Source organism: Plectropomus leopardus, chromosome 9 (assembly GCF_026936395.1).
Source record: "Plectropomus leopardus strain MGB_pleo_1.0 chromosome 9, ASM2693639v1, whole genome shotgun sequence".
Classification (NCBI taxonomy): domain Eukaryota; kingdom Metazoa; phylum Chordata; class Actinopteri; order Perciformes; family Serranidae; genus Plectropomus; species Plectropomus leopardus.
Genome location: NC_142184.1, coordinates 38,229,830 through 38,250,131, shown reverse-complemented (window position 1 = coordinate 38,250,131; position 20,302 = coordinate 38,229,830). Strand labels below are relative to the sequence as shown.

The 20,302-nt window shown below is 41.1% G+C and overlaps 1 protein-coding gene across 1 annotated transcript in view; it reads left to right on the top strand.

Annotated features, from left to right (window-relative positions):
- Positions 1 to 20,302, top strand: part of LOC121947536 (rho guanine nucleotide exchange factor 10-like protein) — a 131,046-nt gene that overhangs the window by 52,490 nt on the left and 58,254 nt on the right. The window contains exons 13-16 of the mRNA XM_088081500.1: positions 313 to 483; positions 5,922 to 6,067; positions 7,113 to 7,276; positions 8,483 to 8,598. Coding sequence (XP_087937626.1) covers positions 313 to 483; positions 5,922 to 6,067; positions 7,113 to 7,276; positions 8,483 to 8,598 — 597 coding nt within the window. The remainder of the gene's footprint in view (positions 1 to 312; positions 484 to 5,921; positions 6,068 to 7,112; positions 7,277 to 8,482; positions 8,599 to 20,302) is intronic.

Below are 20,302 nucleotides of genomic sequence, written 5' to 3'. Positions count from 1 at the left end.
CAGCCTTTTTTGCTGCTGTGGCTGCAGAGGTCTCTCTCACTGGACCAGTTCCAAAATTTTTTGGTTTAGTTAGTAACTTGGATACAAAAACAACAAACAAGATACAGGTTGGAAAACACCAATGTTTCCATAACATAAAATGAAATTGTGTTGACACAGAGTGCTTACTGACAATCACCTGTGCGGCCAAGTGGAATGTTTGCTTTCTTTTCTGTTGCATGGTTGCATCTTCTGTGTATTGTCATGTTCATCACCTCAGCTGAGGTAACACGCCATATTGCGGCTGTTTTTGTTGTTTCTGTATTGTATCAGGACATGTTGAAGAACACTCCAAAAGTCCACGCTGACCGGCTGCCCCTGCAGCTGGCTCTCACTGAGCTTGAGACTCTGGCGGAGAAACTCAAAGAGCAGAAGCATCTAGCTGATCAGGAGGCTGAGATCCAGCAGTTAGCACACAGTATGGGGGACCGCAACTTCAACAAGGTGACAGATGATGCATTATAACGCACTAATAACTATTGGCTAACATGAGCTATTCATGAAAAATATTGGCTAATATTTTATGAAATGAGATTATAATAGTACTATAATACTTAAAATGTAAGACCACTATTCTCTGTACTGTTCACCATATCGTCATCTTGGTGTTAGAAAGTACCTGGAATGTCCCCAAAGTAAAAGGTTGCATCATCAGGAAAGCATGAAACTGTCCAGTAAATGTAATGACAATTACAGTCTATTAAATTTGGTCATCTACAGGATAGATGAGAGAAGGTTACCACAATACTCAAACATCAGCTTATATCAAAATTATATTTCATATTGATCTGGCTGATATTCATTATATCTAGACACAATAAACCTACAACAAAGAAGTAGTGGCAATGGAGTCTGACTTTACGTTACCTCATGTGCCTGTGTCTCAGCCAAAAAGTTGCACTTGAATAGACCACAAAGACTACAGCTAACGGCCTTTTAGCATGTACATTCTCCCTTTGCATGAAAGGAAATAGCAAAGCGGCAAAGAAGGCAGTAGCAAGCCATATATATTATAACTTCTGGTGAGTACCTCAACCCCCTTGAAATGACTAATTTCACTATCAGAATTTGATCTGTTTGATCAGTAACATTCAGAAGGAGCTGCATAATGAAATACGCTACAGCAAAAGTTAGATACTTGGTTGGGAGAAGTCTCCAGTGCGTCTGCAATGTGGAAGCAGAGCAGGAGATCTGGGTGATTGGACACACGGAAGTCAAACTTTATGGGCTTCATGCACCACTAAGCATCTTAATATAATAAATGTAGCCCTGCCTGCAATGGTGTATACATCCATTACATCCATAAACTGTGTTCATAATTCAAGAAGGGGAAACTGAAAGGCGGACAGGATGGATGCAAACCTTGCTATTAAAAATGTCTGCACACATGGAAACTAGTTCTGGAGATTCTGGAACAGGATGGTTAGTTAATCTGTCCATTAACTCTGTAGCAAATAACACATGTTAACTGTTACTGTTTCTGTTGATGATTTTAGAAAAATATGACTGCCTTGCACTTCTCAAGGTCAAATTATAAGTGTGTATGTTTTCTTTATAGATTTCAAAATGAACGTGAAGCTCTGACTTACGCCATTTTTGTTCTGCTTTCTGGCACTCCCTTTCATGGACCATTCCATGGCGCCTTTTACTTTTTACTTATTAATTTCACCTTAACGGGAGCAATGGCGTCAATTACATTTGCAATTTCAGAAGTGCAGGAGTTCAAGAGATCATCAACATGGTTTGAAATTGTGTCAGTTTCAAATTGGATGGTTTCCATGAAAAGTGTTGTGGTATTCTAACTGAAGTATCTTTTTGCAACATTTGTTGATCCGTGGACAGTTTTAGGAGTTATTGAAAGATCAAAAATTACACAGAAATGGTCTGACAGCGCAATATCCAGCACAGTGACATTTAAAATATTAACACCTTTAGTGATGACCTCACTAGTGTGTCCTCTATTGTGGCTCGGCTCTGTAACATGCTGACAAAGATCAAATGATTCAAGTATTGCAGAAAGTTGTGTGGCATTTCTCTCACAGACATTATCCACGTGTATATTAAAATCACCTGTGATGACTACACTGAAAATTCTGAGAGTATTTTGGTGGTGGCCTGTAAATAACTGTATTAAGATACATGAAGAGAATTTCACATTAATTTTAAATGACATATATTCAAAAGATAAAAACTCACCAAATGCAAGCTTCCTACAAAGAAATCTGTCCCAGAAAAGGGCACAGACACTACCACCTTTTTTTGTTCTGTCGTGCTTCAAACTCAAATCTAAAATTTGTTAGGGTGGATTCAATGAGAGCAGCATTTCCATTTCTGTGGTCCAACTAAATCTCAGTTAAAAACATAAAATCAAGCATATAAGAGGTTAGAAAATCACTGATTACAAGTGATTTATTTCCCAAGGATCTGATGTTAAGTACAGCTAGTTTCAAGTTTGTTGGAGCAGGGCCTGAGATACTCTGCTGACAGGGAATTTGAATCAGATGTTTAGGATTAAAGGATCTTACTGTCACCTTCTTATCTATTCTTTGCCCTTGAGACTGGAGCAATTGTACTCAGGGTGTTTATTCTCTCCCTGGGCCTCAGATTGCTAAATGACAGATAATGAGGAACAGTTCTGGAACAGCAGAGGCCCAGGGTGTCCTAGTGGCTGCACACAGTGATATCAGATGACCTTGTGCTGCTTAAGGCCTTAGAAGCCAGTAGTCTAGGTACAGGCCTAGGTGGCCTTCTGCAGGGGGGTTGAGGAGGGAGGGGCAGGGTACCTGGGGGGGCTTTTAGGGGCTGGTAAACTGAATGGGTGTTTGTGGGTGTTGTATGGGTGATGGTAGTGCCTGAGATCTGGCCATAGTGGGAGCGCGTGAGATCATTTTAAACCCAGATTTAACCAAGTCCTCCATCTGGCTTTTGAACCTGAGAGGTGAGACAGGGGAGGGAAGGGATGTCAAGGAATCAGAGGAGAGTGAGGATACAGGTGGGGGATCCAGGGCTGGGGTGGGGGTCGTGATGGGGTCTGAGGCAAGGGTTGGGGTGATAATGAGGTCCAGGGCTGAGGTTGAAGGTTGGGGTGGTGATGAAGGAAAATCCACAGGGAAGGCAGGTGGAGCAGTGTATGTCAGGCAGCAGTGATATCAGTCTGTTCGGTTCCCATTCTAGCAAGTTTCGGGAAAGACACTGTGTCATCCAGGTTTAAAGTATTTGTTGTACCTAGCTATCTTACCATTGGATGTTATTGGGAGTGTCTCATGAGGTCCTCTTCCTGCTTAAAGTGTGGCTGTAGCACAGTGATTTCCTGTAGATATTTCCAACAGGTCTGACATGATGTGCCTGTTGTTGATTTTACAGGATTTAACAGATTCTTGTTACACAGGGTCTGTTCATACTGCAGCTCCCGCTGGTCGGAGTCACCCCTTGCCATGGCTCTCTGTCAATACATGTTAGTTTCTTCTGAAGAGAAAGTAGATAATCCAGATGCAAAACTGTCAAAGATTATCCTCCCAATGATTTAATTGATGTAGGAAACCTCCTTGAATGTGTTGGAGCTTGGGACAAGAAGGAAAAAAAGGAAAAAACTAAGAAAAATAAAGTTAGATCCTAGGTCCTTAAAAAAGACACAGAGACACACAGAGAGACAGGGAAAATTAGGAAACCCGAAATCAAAGTCCACAGTAAAACAGAAACCCCCAAACCATAACAGTACTCACATCCACCTTTAATAGGGTATCCATCGCTTTATTGATAGCAGAATACTGGTTTGAGAGAGAACATCTATGTTTTTGTTTATTTTCTTGGTTAAAGAGGGGCCCTTTGATTTTTGTTTTGTGCCTGCATTCTAATATACTTTAAAGTGAAAAGCACCCTGTGACTCCAGTTGCTTATTGTGACTGTCACTCTCTTTCAACCCCCTTCTACAAATCTAGAAACTTGTCCTAATATTTTTAAGTACTCTGATGACCCCTAGGCCAGTTACACAACACACCAAGATTCTTGAGATTCAAGAATACTCCTCAGGATAAGTCTTTTGTAAGTACAAAGTAGATACTGTGTAGGGTAAGAAGGGATACAGTGGACACTCCATAATCCAGCCCGCACCCATGTAAGTACTATGTAGGTACAGGGAAAGAAAAGAAAACTGTGGATACTCTATCCAGCGTGTGCCCCTGTGAAAATGTGGAAGTAGTGGGTAAATATTGTAAAACTACAGAGTAAGGAAGCGGGGACAGTTGATACTCCATAATGCAGCCCACACCCCTGTAAGTGCTGTCTATGTACAGGGTAAATACTATATAGTTACAGGGTAAGTAATGAGCAACAATAGGTTAAGAAGGGGGGACAGTTGATACTACATAATCCAGACTGCACCCCTGTAAGTACTCTGTAAATACAGGGTAACTACAGGGTAATAAAAGGGAGAAAACAGTGGATACTTATATATTCATTTTATGAATAACAACAGTATTTCAGTAAGTTACACTATGAGACTATACTGTTGCATGATGCCACCTCTAAACTGCTTCATGACACAAATTCTTTAAAGTGGCTGGGATGGGGTAATTTGAGCTGAAAGGCCTGGGGCAAGTTGAGCCAATGTTCAGAGGGGACAATCCACCGTTTTATGGCAGAGAACCAATGGCCTCAGATTTGGAGGTGCTGACTCTCATCCTGACTGCTTCACAGTTCCAGTGCATGCTGGAGGTCACTGTGTGATAAAGCCAACAGAAGCACATCATCTGCAAAAAGCAGAGATATAATTCTGAGGTCCCTAAATCGGACTCCTTCCTCCCGCCAGATGTGCCTCGAGATACTGTCCGTGAATATCCCAAACAGGATCAGAGACGAGGGACAACCCTGCCAACAACATCTGGGAACATGTTTGACTTTACGCCGAGTATGCAGACACAGCTCTCACTTTGGTTATACAAGGACCAGATGGCTGGCAGAAGCAACTCTGGCACCCTGTATTCCCATAGTACCCCCCACAGGACTCCCCAAGAATGTAGTCATAAGACATGTAGACCGGATGAGCAAACTCCCACGCCCCCTCCAGCAGCCTTGCAAGGGTAAAGAGCTAATCCACTGTTTTGGACCAGGACGGAATCTGTAATGTTCCTCCTGAATCTGAGCTTCGACAAACTGTCAGAGCCTCCTTTCCAGCACCCTTGAGTAGGCTGAGTTGTGTGATACCCGATAATTGGAGCACACCCTCCAGTTCCCTTTTTTGAAAAAGGGAACCACCACCCCGGTCTGCCACTCCACATGCACAGTACCTGACCTCCATGCGACATAGAGAGGGCTTAATTTTGCTATGGTTTGAGAACAGGACAGAAAATTGGTCTTTGACATTATAAACTTTAAACTAAACATACATAGTACACGTTTGTTATTTCACATCATCTTGCCTTTAGTAGTTTGTTTGCTTTCCTCACTTCTGTTTCTCTTATTGTGTAGCCTTTACATGATGGATGGCTAGTATCAACAGTGATGGACACACCTCTAAACCATGAGTCACAGACATTGTGAGAAGGCCCAACACTGATGGCTTAGTGTATCAGGGCCCATTTATACTCTGTGGGGGACCAAAAGCCATGGAAACAATTCCCTTTAAAGCTTCTGACATCCAAACCAGTCAAAACACAGGCAATTACATTTGTGAGCTAGCCTTTGTCTTTATGTTATCTTGTCATTTTGTCAGTTTGTAGTTCATGAAGTATGAACTGTAGTTTTGTTGTAACAACACTACCATTTAGCAAATTCCTGCTAGTTTTAATTCCTGCAGGCTGTAGAGCTAATTTACTAATTTCTATATGTGAGTGAGAGTATAGGAAAGGTTCTGTTTTAATCAATTACCTGCTTTTTGCTTCCAGCTGCTGAACTCCGAACAGAGGCAGCTGATTCACTGTGAACTGCTGACTGAAATTGTTTATGGTGATAAAGGTCAAGTTCTCAAGTCAAAGCAGCGAAAGGTCTTCCTTCTCAACAACGCTTTGATCTGTGTCAATAATATCCTGAAGTAAGTGCCTCCAAACCCCTGAAGCTGCTGTTTTAGCTCCAGAATCTCTCCTGTTTATGATGTAGTTGGTTTGCTTGTTCAAAAATCAAGGTTATTTATTGTCAAATCAAAAATACACACACACACACACACACACACACACACACACACACATATATATATATATATATATATATCCCACATGCTTCTGGTGTTGGATTCCTGATAGTTAAACTCCAGCCCTGTGTTAGAGAACTGATTGGGCCCAAAAAATCAGGCCAGGCCCTAAATAAACCCGCACAGTTTCTGTCCAAGCCTGACCTGAGCCCATCCCACGGACGCAGTTTTGGGCCTGAGCTTAATTAAAAACCTGAATTTCTAATGTTACAGAAATGTTGTATATTATATTTTTTCAATATTAAAACATTTATTACAAGCTTTGACAAGGTCTGACATGTTTCCTCCCACCACTTATTTCAAAGGTCTGCAGAATTATGCATGAAAAGGGCAAAAATCCAGATAAACCATGGAGAAATTCTGGTGTTGTAGCAGCTTACAGTACCAACAGTTAAAACAGATAACAATAATTAAAATACCCATATATACTGGAAGCTATGCAAAACATATACAAACAACACAATAACCAGCACTTCAATAATTTAAGAGGTGTCAGAGCGGGCTTTGCCCCCTTGTTGCATCTAGTGTGCATGGCGATCCATGTTTTGCACATCTCTCCTGCTGCAAGGGAGATGGAGGACAACACACACAAGTTGCCTTGCAGCCCCTCTCTCTCTACCTGTCACTCTTTGATCCTGATCCAATAGGGGCAGAGTGGGGCCCAATCACGTTCCTGTTTCTTTACCAAAACCCTCTTGGTGCAGTAAATTTGTTCTCAACCAGATTTCAACTCTGTTGGGCTGCTACACTAAACTCAGGGGATGTCATGGGTAGTGGTAGTTAGTGTGTGTTTGTGTTTCAGACCAATTAGACAGCTGGATTTAGACATAGTACTCCTCCACAGTGTAACTGCCATGTACTGAATACCGAAAATATATTTGTCCACCAGGGGTCCCCCTGACATCAGCAACCTGGTTCCTGTTGGTCCAAAGTACTCACTGAAGTGGTGTGTCCCCCTGCTGCAGACACAGGTGGTGGAGGTGGGACAGGACGGTGTGCAGAACAGGGACACTGGCATCACAGCTAGACTCCACAGCTCCAACATATCAGCTGGTATGTTTATGTATTGTTGTTGAGACCAAAACATGATGCCCAGCAATTGGTTCCTGTCATAATGTTTCAACAGACACTGTCACATGAATGAGATAGTGCGGTGAAACATTAAAAATGTGTATTTCCTGCTTTGTTGGCATTTTTCAGTGGCCATGCCACATTAATTGTTAACACCTGTTGGCCCTTATTTAAATATTTTATTAGTTTCCTCTGTCTTGTTTGTGTCATTCAAAACTTCCAGAGACCGTCCATACAAAATGCAAAACTGTGTTTCCTGGTTTACATGGTTCCACACAATGGACAAAACATCATTCATTCACCATAAACTCCGCTGCAACTAACTAAACGACCGCTCACTCAACCATTCTGGGTCACTTCCATCATTTGGTACATTCCCTTTCCACTTAAATTCTGTCCTTTGTAAATTTGTTTTTTCCTTGGTAAAAGTTTTCTGCCACTTGTAAATTTGTCTCCAGTTTTGTTTAAGTATTTCACACTTTTGTTTCAAATTTTGTCTCACATCTCGTAAATTTTTCAATTTTCAAAAATGTAAATTTGTTTTGTCCTTGGTAAAAGTTTTTTGCTTATGTAATTTTATTTTATAAAAAGTAAAAATGTTTTCCAAAATGGGCGGTGGTGTCGTGGTTAGCACTGTTGCCTCACAGCAAGTGGTTCCCTGGTTCGATCCCGGGTTAGAATAGGGTTTGGTCTGTGGGCGGGGGCCCTTCTGTGCGGAGTTTGCATGTTCTGCCTGTGATTGCATGGGTTCTCTTAGGGGCCTCTGGCTTCCTTCCACATTCAAGACATGCAGGTCAGGTTGATTGGTGACTCTAAATTGCCCTTAGGTGTGACTGTAAGCGTGTAAGGTTGTCTGTCTATATGTGTCAGCCCTTCGATAATCTGGCGACCTATCCAGGGTGTACCCGCTCGATGACAGCTGGGATTGGCTCCAGCCCCCCAGCGACCCTTGCAAGGACAAGTGGTTACGGACAATGAATGAATGTTTTCCAAAATTTAAATTTGTCGCAAGCTTTGTAAAAGTGTTTCACTCTTGCTCTCCCCAGCTACCGCGGGTTCCATGCTGTTCAATCCCATCTCTGAATAGATTAAATCAGATTAGATTTTTTTGACACATGATCGCTAATATCGTAGTAAATAAAGGTGTATGGATGATATTGAAGCTGACTGCGACTCCCTTTGTTTCAGATAAAGTATTTCTGGGTGCTCCCAGACTGTACCAAGAGTTGGAGGAGCTGCAGCATGACCTGGCTGTGGTGAAGGAGGTCTCATTGCTGGTGGGCACACTGCATGAAACCTACCAGGTAACAGTGCTTAATGTTCTCAGTTAACTTTACATAGAAGGCATCTATTTCAATCAGCATACAACGACTGATGTCATATTATGTGGGACTAACCAACAAGTCTCATTACAACTTGTCATATGGTGCTGCTTTGTCATCCACAGTCTTCTTATGACGTTTTCGTTATCCCTCTGCGTCTCCTGTTTGAAGCTATTTATAATTTCCAACCACCCAGTCCTACCGAATGGGGGACAGTATTTCACACTTTAAATGTTGTTTTGTTGTTTAATAACCAGCAACCAGTCTAACTGAATAGGGGGCAGTATTTCAACCATTCTCAATGTTACAAGTGAGATTCCTTTGTCTTTCCAACAGGTTGGAATCTTTCATTTCAGTTATTGTCAACACAAAAAGCCTTTCATGCTTTGCCATTTATTACAAGGATACATGAGATAAACACAAATGTTGTTGGTCCATATCAAATGAAGGGTAAATACAGCAGTAGTTGACAACATAAATAATAAAAAAAACATATATCGAGAAAAATACTCTAAAAAATAATATAGCATGTACAATATTTTCCACAGATGCTGTGATTCCCATTCTATGGTCTCACTCTATCCATGTGCGTTCGCACCGTATGTGGTGTGAGCAATGCATTGCGTGTTTACATTTAAAGTCAATGCAAAGACGCGGACAGACGCAAATTCAAGCCGAGTGGCGTGATAGGCGTGATGGACGCGAAGGACACGACGCAATGGACACAAAAATGAGTATTTTGTGTGTTTGCGCAAGATGAAATTTTTGCAGGATTTTGCATGAGGCTGTGTTGCAATAGTCTGTCAGTTGAGATTCTCCCGACATTACTGCTCACAGAGCTTCAGTCAGCATCATGACTGTACAGTGACAGAGCAAGTAAGAACCTGAAGGAAAGTTTGGAAACAAGTGAACAGAGCTATTAAGTGGTAAAGTAATGAGCCCTAAAGTTCCTTTTTTTTTAAGTTTTAAGATTTTATGCATCTTAAAAAGGCAGTTGCTAACAAGTTGCTGACAGTGTTTATTGTGAATGTTAGACGTCATCATACCAGACACAGAAACTCATTCAGCCCACTCGCAATGCTTTTATTTTTTCGTGTTTGGTGTGTTTCGTGTTTGGTGTGAAGGTACAGCAATATCAGATGTTTCTTGTGTGTCCGTGAATGCAGTACAGTAGGCAAAGTTCTTCTTATCTCCTTCACAGCTGAATGTCACTCATGGGGTGGATATTTTTTTAAGATTATTTTTTGGGCCTTTTTTTGGATAGGACAGAGTGACATTGTAAAAGGGGGAGAGAGAGGGGACAACATGCAGCAAAGGGCCGTGAGCCAGGGTTGAACCACAGCTGTTGTGGCAAGGACATTGCCTTTTATACATGGGGTGCCTGCTCTATCCACTGAGCCACCAGACACCTCCATGAGGTGGATAATTGATCTCTTGATACAGATACAGATACAGATACAGATACAGCTGATCAGATTGATGAATGAGAGAAGATATTTGCAGATTTTTTCTTAAGGGAAAAAGAGTTTTAGACCCAGCAGAACAAACGGTTTAGTTTCACTGTTATTGCGCCTGACGTTCTGCTGGTCCTCTCTGCTTCTACTGCGCTATAAATAATCCAATAATGTATACATTTTAATACCACTCCCAATTAACAGTCCTGCTCCATTGAGACTATGGTGGGACAAAATAGACTATGGCGGCCCACTATAGTCTTGGTTAATAATGGGAAACACTGAGATATGTACAATACAGGGGTTTTGGATTTACAAAGCTGAGCAGTTTTAACATCATTTGATGTGCAATATATTATCACAATATAGATAAAATGTGTCATGATGGTGGTCAAAGACGTCAGCCACTGTTGTGTATAGTGAGTGATGTCCTTGTTTAAACTAATACTCGGTCCAGTGCTTGATAAAGCAGTCTTCCAGCTCTGCAAGCCATGGTCGTTCTCATGGGGTAGAAGTTGTTCCTAATTCACACATGTAGCAAGAATTTTATGATTAACTAACTGCAGCAATGACACTATTTGATAGTGCAGTGATAGACAAGTAAAAAAAGTGTAATGTCCTCATATAAGGATAGCAAAGTTTCCAAACTATTACTTTTGCCTAATCTCATAACAGTAATGCCGAGTGGTTACAATAAGGTAAACTGGTCAACATTGTTTCAGTCGGTCTGCTACTTTGTCCATACAACTGCAACCTACAGTCATCAGTTAGAAATAAAAGTAAAAGTCAGAATCAGGCTGATTCTTACAAAAGTTTATATGAGCTAACTCAAAAGTTTATATAAAGTGATTAAAGTGAATATATATGTAAAGGACAATTTTTGTCTCTATTTTACACAAGTCTAAGCCTGTAAAAAGAGCTTATTCTGTTTCATGCGCCAATGACCAGCTCTCATAGGAATGAATGAGGTCCCACCCAAATGGCTGTATCCAGACATCCCTATAATACATCCATTCGCTATGCTGAAGTGAGGTAAAAATATCCAGGATATGGGTGTTGCCATCTTGCGAGGGTCATGTCATTGAGAGCCACTGATATCTGCGGTGGGGAAGTTCCCACCAAAAAACCCGCCCAACCAATCGTTAGCAGCACCATTGAATGCAAGCGTATGGATTGGCTGTCACAGCTGTCATTCATGGTGGGAAAGCCCCCTTTTACATATTTTGTATAAAACTTACTAAAACCAAACGTATAAAAATTGAACATCAGGGTGATTAGAACTACCTACAGTGACAGAAATTGTCTTTGGGAAAAACTTATTTGGTGTGTACTTTGAGTTTTTAGGTTGGCCTATGCCCCATTCACTACCATGGAGGGGTGGGCCTTAGGACCTATACTGCAGTTAGACACCAGGGGTTGATCAAGATTTAAAAGCTACACGGCGCTGTCATGTTGTCTATCGTCATATACGGTCTGTGGTCCTGCTTATGTGTCAACTGATATTTAAGCACAAAGCTTTCCTTCCTCAGCAGATAAATGTAACAAACACTACAATCAGATTGCACAGTGATGCTAATACACATCTTTTATTAGAGGGCGACTTTTAGTTGCTTGCTTGCTGGTTAATAAACATTTTGAAATTATGCCATCAAAGCTGGTTTGAAAAGTATTAATTTTGGCAGCTATTTTAAATTTAGTCTTAGTCTTGAGATGAAAATGCTTATTAGTTTTAGTCACATTTTAGTCATTTTTATTGTTCATAGTTTCAGTTTAGTTTTAGTCAAAGAAAATGCATGACATTTTAGTCAAGGTGTTTTTTTTTTCTATTTAAAATTATCCTGTCAGGCTAATACAGGTCCCAGAAATTATAATCAAGGTGACAGGTTATATAAAAATGTAATTTAATCATTGTTGTTTTTTTTTACTACAAATAATTTCTACTCACTCAGAAACTTGTATTTCTCCAGCAGAGTTTTTCCACAGGTTTAAAGGATGATTTACAGGCACCACTCATTTATCATCATTTGATAAGCTCAAAATCTCTATATTAATTGTCTCACATTTTGACACCACAAATAACTAATTTGAGACAAGTGGAATTTGTAGCCAGGTTAACTGTAAACTCTGACTTAATCTGAAGAAGTAGGAAAAAAACTTAAGTCTTGCCTGAATTCTTTCTGAATCTGCAACATGTTATCTGGAGGATTAAACTCATTAATATTATACTTGTATCTGTCAGAGAAAAGTTCAGACTGTTTATATACAGCAGAGCCTACTAACAGCCTGTCAAATGTTGTGCATGGAACAGATGTGAAGGGAGGACGGCCAGCTGGCGTGGCAAACAAACAAAGCTAAATGCTAGCAGCCTCCACTGCATCAATCACAGATACAGATTACAGCTCGATCATCCACAGTCAGACACACATGGCTGTGGATTTACTGCCGAATTACAGGCCACAACTCACACCAACAGCTGATGCTTCTCTAGTGTGAGTGTTTGCAGGCTGGCAAAACATCCTGGTGTTGACTATTTACTGGAGTGTCCAACCAGCTGGCTGGCACTCCAATCTCACTCTGTTGCTCATTCTGTGTCTACTTTGATTGAAAATAAAACTGACTGGAATTTGTTGGTCAAAGATCAAGGTCACTATGACCTCACAAAACATTTTTTGGCCATAACTTGAATTTGGCCTAGAATTCTCAGGCAATTAAGACAAAAAATCACAAGAATGATACACTTACATGCCAAATGGGCTGTTGAATGTGCACATTTTGGAGCTTGTGTCATCCAGGTTTAGTTGCCAGAACCCTGATGATGCATCTAGCTTGCTGAAATACCGTGCTTTGCAAACTGTGACATTATCTCTTCTTTTTTAGGTAGTTTAAAGTGTTCCCTCTTTAGTGCTCTGTTTAGATCATGTGGATCCATGCCATCTCTGGGCTTCCCACTCTGTTTTCAACAGTGACAAGGGAGGTGACCCACTCTGTTGGCTCATCAATCCTTTTAATCACTTTTAAGCTTTTCATCTTGTCCAACTCAGCTTTCAGTGGCTTCTGAAGAGCAAGCAGCACTTTTCGGCAGGGATGAATCATTGGTGGCATACACATCAAAGACCCTGAAACAGGTCGTTGTACTCTCTTATGAGTTCATTATAATCTGTATAATCTCCTTCACTTTCAACCACATACACTCTTCAAATTAGATTCAGTCTCTCACAGGCAGACAAACCTAGTACAGCTTGAAAATCTTTTGGCAACACTATGAATTAAAGTGCATACTGTATTTTTGCTCCAGATTATCCTCTTACTTTTTTGTTTCATTCAGTTTAGGTCTGGGCATGATTTACTGATCCGTAAGCCTATGATATCACATTTGCTTGTGCTCCAGTATCTAGTTTCATTATATGATGAATGTCATACACTTTTAGTGTCATTATCCAGTCCTTTGTCTTTGATTCATTCTGGGAGGATGCACATCAACTACATGCTTTTCCTTGTCCATCACTGTTTGTTAGTTTTCCTCCTTTACTTCAGGGGCAATGCCTTTCATCAGTGCCAATTGCCACCAGGTACAAATCAAATCGTTGCCTTAATTTTCTCTAATTTTCAGCCACATTACTTGTCAGTAAGCTAGTAAGATAACAATGTCTTCTGCTGTACTCTATCTAGTAGCTTCAGTCAGTCACATATTAACAGGAGGCTCTAGTGGTGTTCATACAGCTCATGAATCTCAACAATGTGTCAGACCAGCACAGTTGTCATTTTCACACCCAGTGCCCACATCCTTCCCTGCGCCCATCTGTGCGCCCCTAGGTGAGTCGGTGTGAAAGTGAGGTGTGATCAGGCACACTGTTGGCAGATTGCTATAGCTATTGAGGCACCAGAAAGCAAATGCACCATTAACCAAATAAAAGCTGGTCTGAAGTCAAAGGCGCAGTCTGTTTCCTGCTATTTAAAGGGCTGATTACTCAGCTTGCAAGATGCACCTGCATGTGGTTTAGATGTTTGGATAAGTCAGGTGGAACATCACAATACAGCCCTCAAAGTAGTGGTAGAAGCAGTAGGAGTATTCTTTGTGGCATGGTGTATGTTGCACAACATTGATATACTTCATGGATGTCTCTTGGACATAAATGAGGGCACATTACAGGCCGCAGGAAGACATGAGGCTGAACTGTGTGTGCCGATGCCAGTTAACCCAAATATGCCAGCAGCAGCATGCTCACTGAGAGATCAGCTCTTCCCGTTTCTGTTTGAATTTTACGCTGAGTGCCAAGCTTTGTTTACCCCTCCTCCTCACATCACTGTACACTTTCTGCGTTGTCTGGAGGTTCCAAAAAATGATGGAACCTGCACCGCCATGTTGTCTCATGCCTGCTTTACCTCTGCTGCTTTTTGTGGATATCTGCTGGTGTGCTTCATCTACCGCACAAGCAGATCGGTTTCCTCAGCAGAACACCTCTCACATCTGTTATTCGCAAAAACTATCATTTAGATCGCAATCTGCCAATTCCTGGCGCACCTGACATTTAAGGGAATGGGAGCTGACGCACAGATTGGTTAATTCATGTTTTGCCCCAAACACACCCATGACTAATACAAAATCCAGACACAACCCCTCTGCACCATGCACTGCACCTGGAACCCAGATAATCACCCGTTTAACTAGCAAAATGGAATTTGGCACGTCACAAAACGCATTTGCGCATTTGCGACCATGCACTATAGCTCATCTAAATAGGGCCCCAGGTTTTTGTTGACAGTGTCTAAAAGTGAGACTTGGATCCTTTACCCTGCATTCTACCTCATAGGCAAACTGGAGCGAACCCCTCCCCTACATTTCTGCTTCACCTTGTTCTTGTAGTTGATCTTAGCCAGCTAGGCCTTCTCTCTGAAATCTTTTTCCAATTCCCTCTTCCTGAGCTTGTCTCTTTGTAGCATTTTTATGGTGCATAAATTAGCCTAGCAGCTACTGCCTTTTTCTATACTCAGAGCTTATCAAATGACATGTATTATTGATACTTCTTCCACCGTTCCGTTCTGAGTTTCACCTTGAAATCAGCTTAAAAAAACATCTTTCACAGCTTCTTTGAGTAGCATCACTCAATATCTAATGTCAATATGCTGAGGGAAAAGGTATAAATAGTTGAGCTGTAATGTTAAAAAAAAATGCCACCAAACAAAGTCGCGCAGTTACAGTAGCTCTTACTTTTTGCTTCCCATCATTATTTAAAAAATACATTTTACATGGGGACTTACTGTTTATCAGTGATGAAGAAAAATCTTTCTTTTGTTGTTATTACACAGTTACTCTCAATGAACTGCTGAATATGTCTGTAGTGTTCTTGTCCACAGTAAATCTACAAGAAGCTTCTATAAAATCTCAGGTAGTTATTAACATTAACATTACAGCATATTTTTTAATAATCATGATATTTAAGGTCTATTCAGGGATACTGGAGAGGATGGTCCGACGGACAGTCGAACCTCGGATCCAGGAGGAGCATGCAGTTTTCATCTTGGTCGTGGAACTGTGGACCAGCGCTGGACATTTGACAGGATCCTTGATGGTGCATGGGAGTTTGCCCCAACCATGTGCTTTGTGGACTTGGAGAAGGCATTCAACCGTGTCCCCCGGGGAGTCCTGTGGGGGTTTCTCCGGGAATATGGGGTATCGAACCCCCTGATACAGGCCGTCCGTTCCCTGTACGACCGGTGCCAGAGCTTGGTCCGCATTGCCGGCAGTAAGTCGGACTCGTTTCCGGTGAGAGTTGGACTCCGCCAGGGCTGCCCTTTGTCACCGATTCTGTTCATAACTTTTATGGACAGAATTTTTAGGCGCAGCCAGGGTGTTGAGGGGGTCTGCTTTGGTGACCTCAGGATTGGGCCCCTGCTTTTTGCAGATGATGTGGTCCTGTTGGCTTCCATCAGACCGTGACCTTTAGCTCTCACTGGATCGGTTCGCAGCGTGAAGAGTGTGAAGCGGCCGGGATAAGAATCAGCACCTCCCAATCCGAGGCCATGGTTCTCAGCCGGAAAAGTGTGGAGTGCCCTCTCCAGATTCCTGAGATCCTGCCCCAAGTGGAGGAATTTAAGTACCTCAGGGTCTTGTTCATGAGTGAGGGAAGGATGGAGTGGGAGATAAACAGGCGGATCGGTGCAGCATCTGAAGTAATGCGGACTCTGCACTGATCTGTCCTGGTGAAGAGGGAGCTGAGCCGAAAGGCAAAGCTCTCAATTTACCGGTCGATCTTTGTTCCTACCCTCACCTATAGTCACGAGCTTTGGGTAGTAACTGAAAGAGCAAGATCGCGGGTACAAGCGGCCGTAATGAGCTTCCTTTGTAGGGTGGCTGGGCTCTCCCTTAGAGATAGGATGAGAAGCTCGGTCATCCGGGAGGAGCTTGGAGTAAAGCCGCTGCTCCTCGGTGTTGAGAAGAGCCAGATGAGGTGACTTGGGCATCTAATTAGGATGCCTCCTGGATGCCTCCCTGGTGAGGTGTTTAGGGCACATCCCACCGGTGGGAGGCCCCGTGGAAGACCCAGGACACGCTGGAGAGACTATGTGTCTCAGCTGGCCTCGGAACGCCTCTGGATCCCCTGGGAAAAGTTGGACGTAGTGGCCGGGGAGAGAGAAGTCTGGGCTTCCCTTCTTAGGCTGCTGCCCCTGTGACCTGACTCCTGATAAGCGGATGTGAAATGCAGTATAATTCTTTCAGATCAACGACATTATCAGTGTGGATTATGTTTATATGTTTGGTTTTGATTTGCTGAAGTCAGTGTTGCGCTGCTGATTTATTACAGCTGATAGATTAGTCTAATGGTAAATACATTCAAACAGTGCAATAATTTTGGTTTGAATAATTTTAATTTTTTTACTGTAATACTCTTTTAATATTCTTCAAAGGCGGAAATAGGCAGCACGTGATAGAACGTACTCAGAGCCTGAAGCAGAGACCCTGACAGAGACAAGTGATAACTGGCTTGGTATTAGCTGTTATCTCTGAGTGAGGCTGCAGGGTAAGTTGAGCAGCTCAAAGAGAGTCTGACTCTGTTGAACGGGCTTTGTGGTGCAGCCCCCAGGATTTGAACTGAAATTAAGCAACAAGACTATATTTCACTGTTGCTTATCAAATTGTTGACAAAAACTTAATGATTACTGTTAAGAACCCTTTGAAACTCACCAAATTGATTTTCTATTAATTTTTAATGTATTGCTCTAATTTAGTTAGAACAATACATTAAAAATTCTGGAGCCCTGGCTCCAGGTGGATTGTTTACCAATCAGAAGGTCAGCAGTTCAATCTTTGGCCCCTGTTGAAGTCTCCTTTTACAAGATAATGAACTTTGTATGGTATCAGGATGTGTGCGAATGGCTGAATGGTGCCTGTGTATTTCCTAAAACCAGAAAAGCACTACATAAATACAGTGTGAGAAGTAAATTAAATTGTATTATTATTATTATTATTATTATTATTATTATTATTATTATTATTATTATTATTATCATTTCAGCAGACAATTGCAGCAATGCTTGTTTCCAACCTATCTGATCATCTGACTTCTGGTGTTTCTTGACCTCTCAAATTTCTTCATAGTGATGTCACTTTGTTTGGCAGAAAAGTCTTAAAACATATAGGAAGACCCTCCGCCATGCCTGAGCAAACTATTATTCATCACTGATTGTGTCAAGTCAAGTCAATTTTATATACAGTCACAGCTCTATACTTTGTATTCTTTTAGCCTAACAACTTTATGAGTTTCTTTAATGATAAAATTATTACTATTAGAGAAAAAAAAACTCATCCAATCCATCAACTTGCCTGTTAGACCCCATCCAGACTAAGCTTCTTTCGGAAGTCTTACCTTTAGCTGACAATTCTTTATTGGATTTAATCATTGTATCTATATAAACAGGCTATGTACCACAGTCCTTTAACCCTCTGAGCCCAGCGTAGTCGGCAGTGATGAAAATGTGTTCCACTTTATGTAAAGTGTCTAACTCTGCGACTTCTTCATTCTTTCAGTGGTGATAGACACAGGGATGTCTCCAATGCATCATAGGTGACAAAACTGAACTGGAATGAACCCAAATGCACGACACTAGATATCAAAAGTCAAAAACACTTAATTATAAAAGGCAGCAATAAAGTCTTTTACAAAAAACAGAAACAAAACTCAAAATCACTCCTAAGAGGAAAAGTAACAACAAAAATTCTCTCTGATAGGGAAACCAAGTATCAACAAAAACTCACTCAAACGAGGTAGCAGGAAAACTTGAGTCCAACAAAGTATCAAATAAAAATAGGTTTCAAACCTGAACAATACAAAGACTTGAGCAACAACAAGGGGAAACAGGTGGAGACAATCAGGGCGGGGCCGACAATCACAATGGCGGGAAAACACACAAAGGGAGGAAATAAGGTGACCTGAAACGAGAGGAGAGTTGGGATTTCAAAATAAAACAGGAAATCACAAGACAACATAGACACAAGACAACTTAACATAATTTCCTTGACATGACAATAAGTCTTTTAGAAGCCTCTCTATTCAGTGGAAATCAGGTGTTTTTACGGACGTTGTTCAATAAATCCATGATAACAGATCCAATATTGAGTGTCTTCCGTCCATATTTTATCTATATTTTGGTCATAAAAGTACATTAGCATCAATGCTAAACACCATATTGGTTTCCCATAGTTCCTTTGGAGAGGTCAGAGGTTTGTTTTGGTCTTGCCGTCCAATCCAAAGATCGTCCGACTTGTTTCCGCTTACATTACCACATGTCATCTGAAGCAAACTGCACTGTGATTGGTCTAATCCTGCTGTAAATATCGCTCTGTGTTATTAGCAGCGCCTCCCGCATTAGAATAAATACTAGTAGCCCCTATAATAATAATAATAGTAATAATTATAATAAAAATAATGAGATAAGGGTAAATCAGGAGACAGTGTAACAAGCAGCAGGGCCTCATATGAATGGATATTATATGGATGTAAACTCTGTGTTCACTGCAGGCAGAGCAGGCAGGAAAATCAGGCCCCTCTCTGAAGTGTCAGGACTGTGATGTGGCCCTCTGCAGAATCACAGAGAGGAGCTGGTTTGCAGAATGGCACAGATAATGGGATACACAAACAGCTGCAAAACAAAAAATGATGGGACTTTTTTTAGAATAGTGTGTCCATTTTTTGAACTATAATAGTTTTAATGTTTATTTTTTCACTTTATGATTCCCAACACAAAAAAACCTTCTGCATAATACTTTTGGGAGATTTATCACTAAAGATCTGTACAATTCAATTTCCGTCTTGTTTTTTCTTTTGTCTTTATGGTCTCATAACTATTTGTTCATTCAAGTGACATTACTGCAGCCTAAATATTCTGATAGCCCAGGTTGTCCTGAAAAAAGAAAAAAAGATGAACATAACTTCATTGTGCATTGAGGGACTGAGGTTTTAAGTGCATTATTACACAAAAAGTCCAGGCGCTCAGAGGGTTGAAGTAGCTGTCATTAAACCTCTTCTAAAAAAGCTCACTCTTGATCCAGACGTTTTTGACTACAGACCAATATTAAATCTCCCCTTTATTTCTAAAATCCTTGAGAAATCAGTCACTAATCAGCTCTGTGGATTTCGCCATGATAATAATTTATTTGAGGATTTTCAGTCAGCATTTAGAGGGCATCATAGTACAGAGATGTCACTAGTGAAAATTACTAATGTCTTACTGATTGCCTCTGAGGAAGGACTGGTCTCTATTCTAATTTTATTAGATCTAAGTGCTGCATTTGACACAATAGACCATCAAATCTTACTGCACAGACTGGAACACTTAATTGGCCTGAAAGGAATGGCATTAAGCTTGTTTAAATCGTACTGATCAGATCAATCGGTTCTGTGCTTTGACCAGTCCTTTTCAGCTTATGCATGCTTTCCCTCTGCAACATTATTAGAGATCACTACATTAATTTCTATTGTTAAGCAAATGATACAAGCGTGTCTTAAGGACATATGACCCCGAATAAGCTGCAATTTCCTGATTTTAAAAGTCAGACATAAATGAAGTTATTGTACTTGGCCCTAAACACCTCAGAAACTCTTTTACTAAGGATGTAGTCTCTTTGACCTTTGGCTGCACCTGGATCCTGGTTGTACTGATGCTGTGTTCCTACCTGTGGCTCAACTTGGATTGTGGTCATGGCTGTGCTGTGGGTTTTGGTTGCACTAATGCCG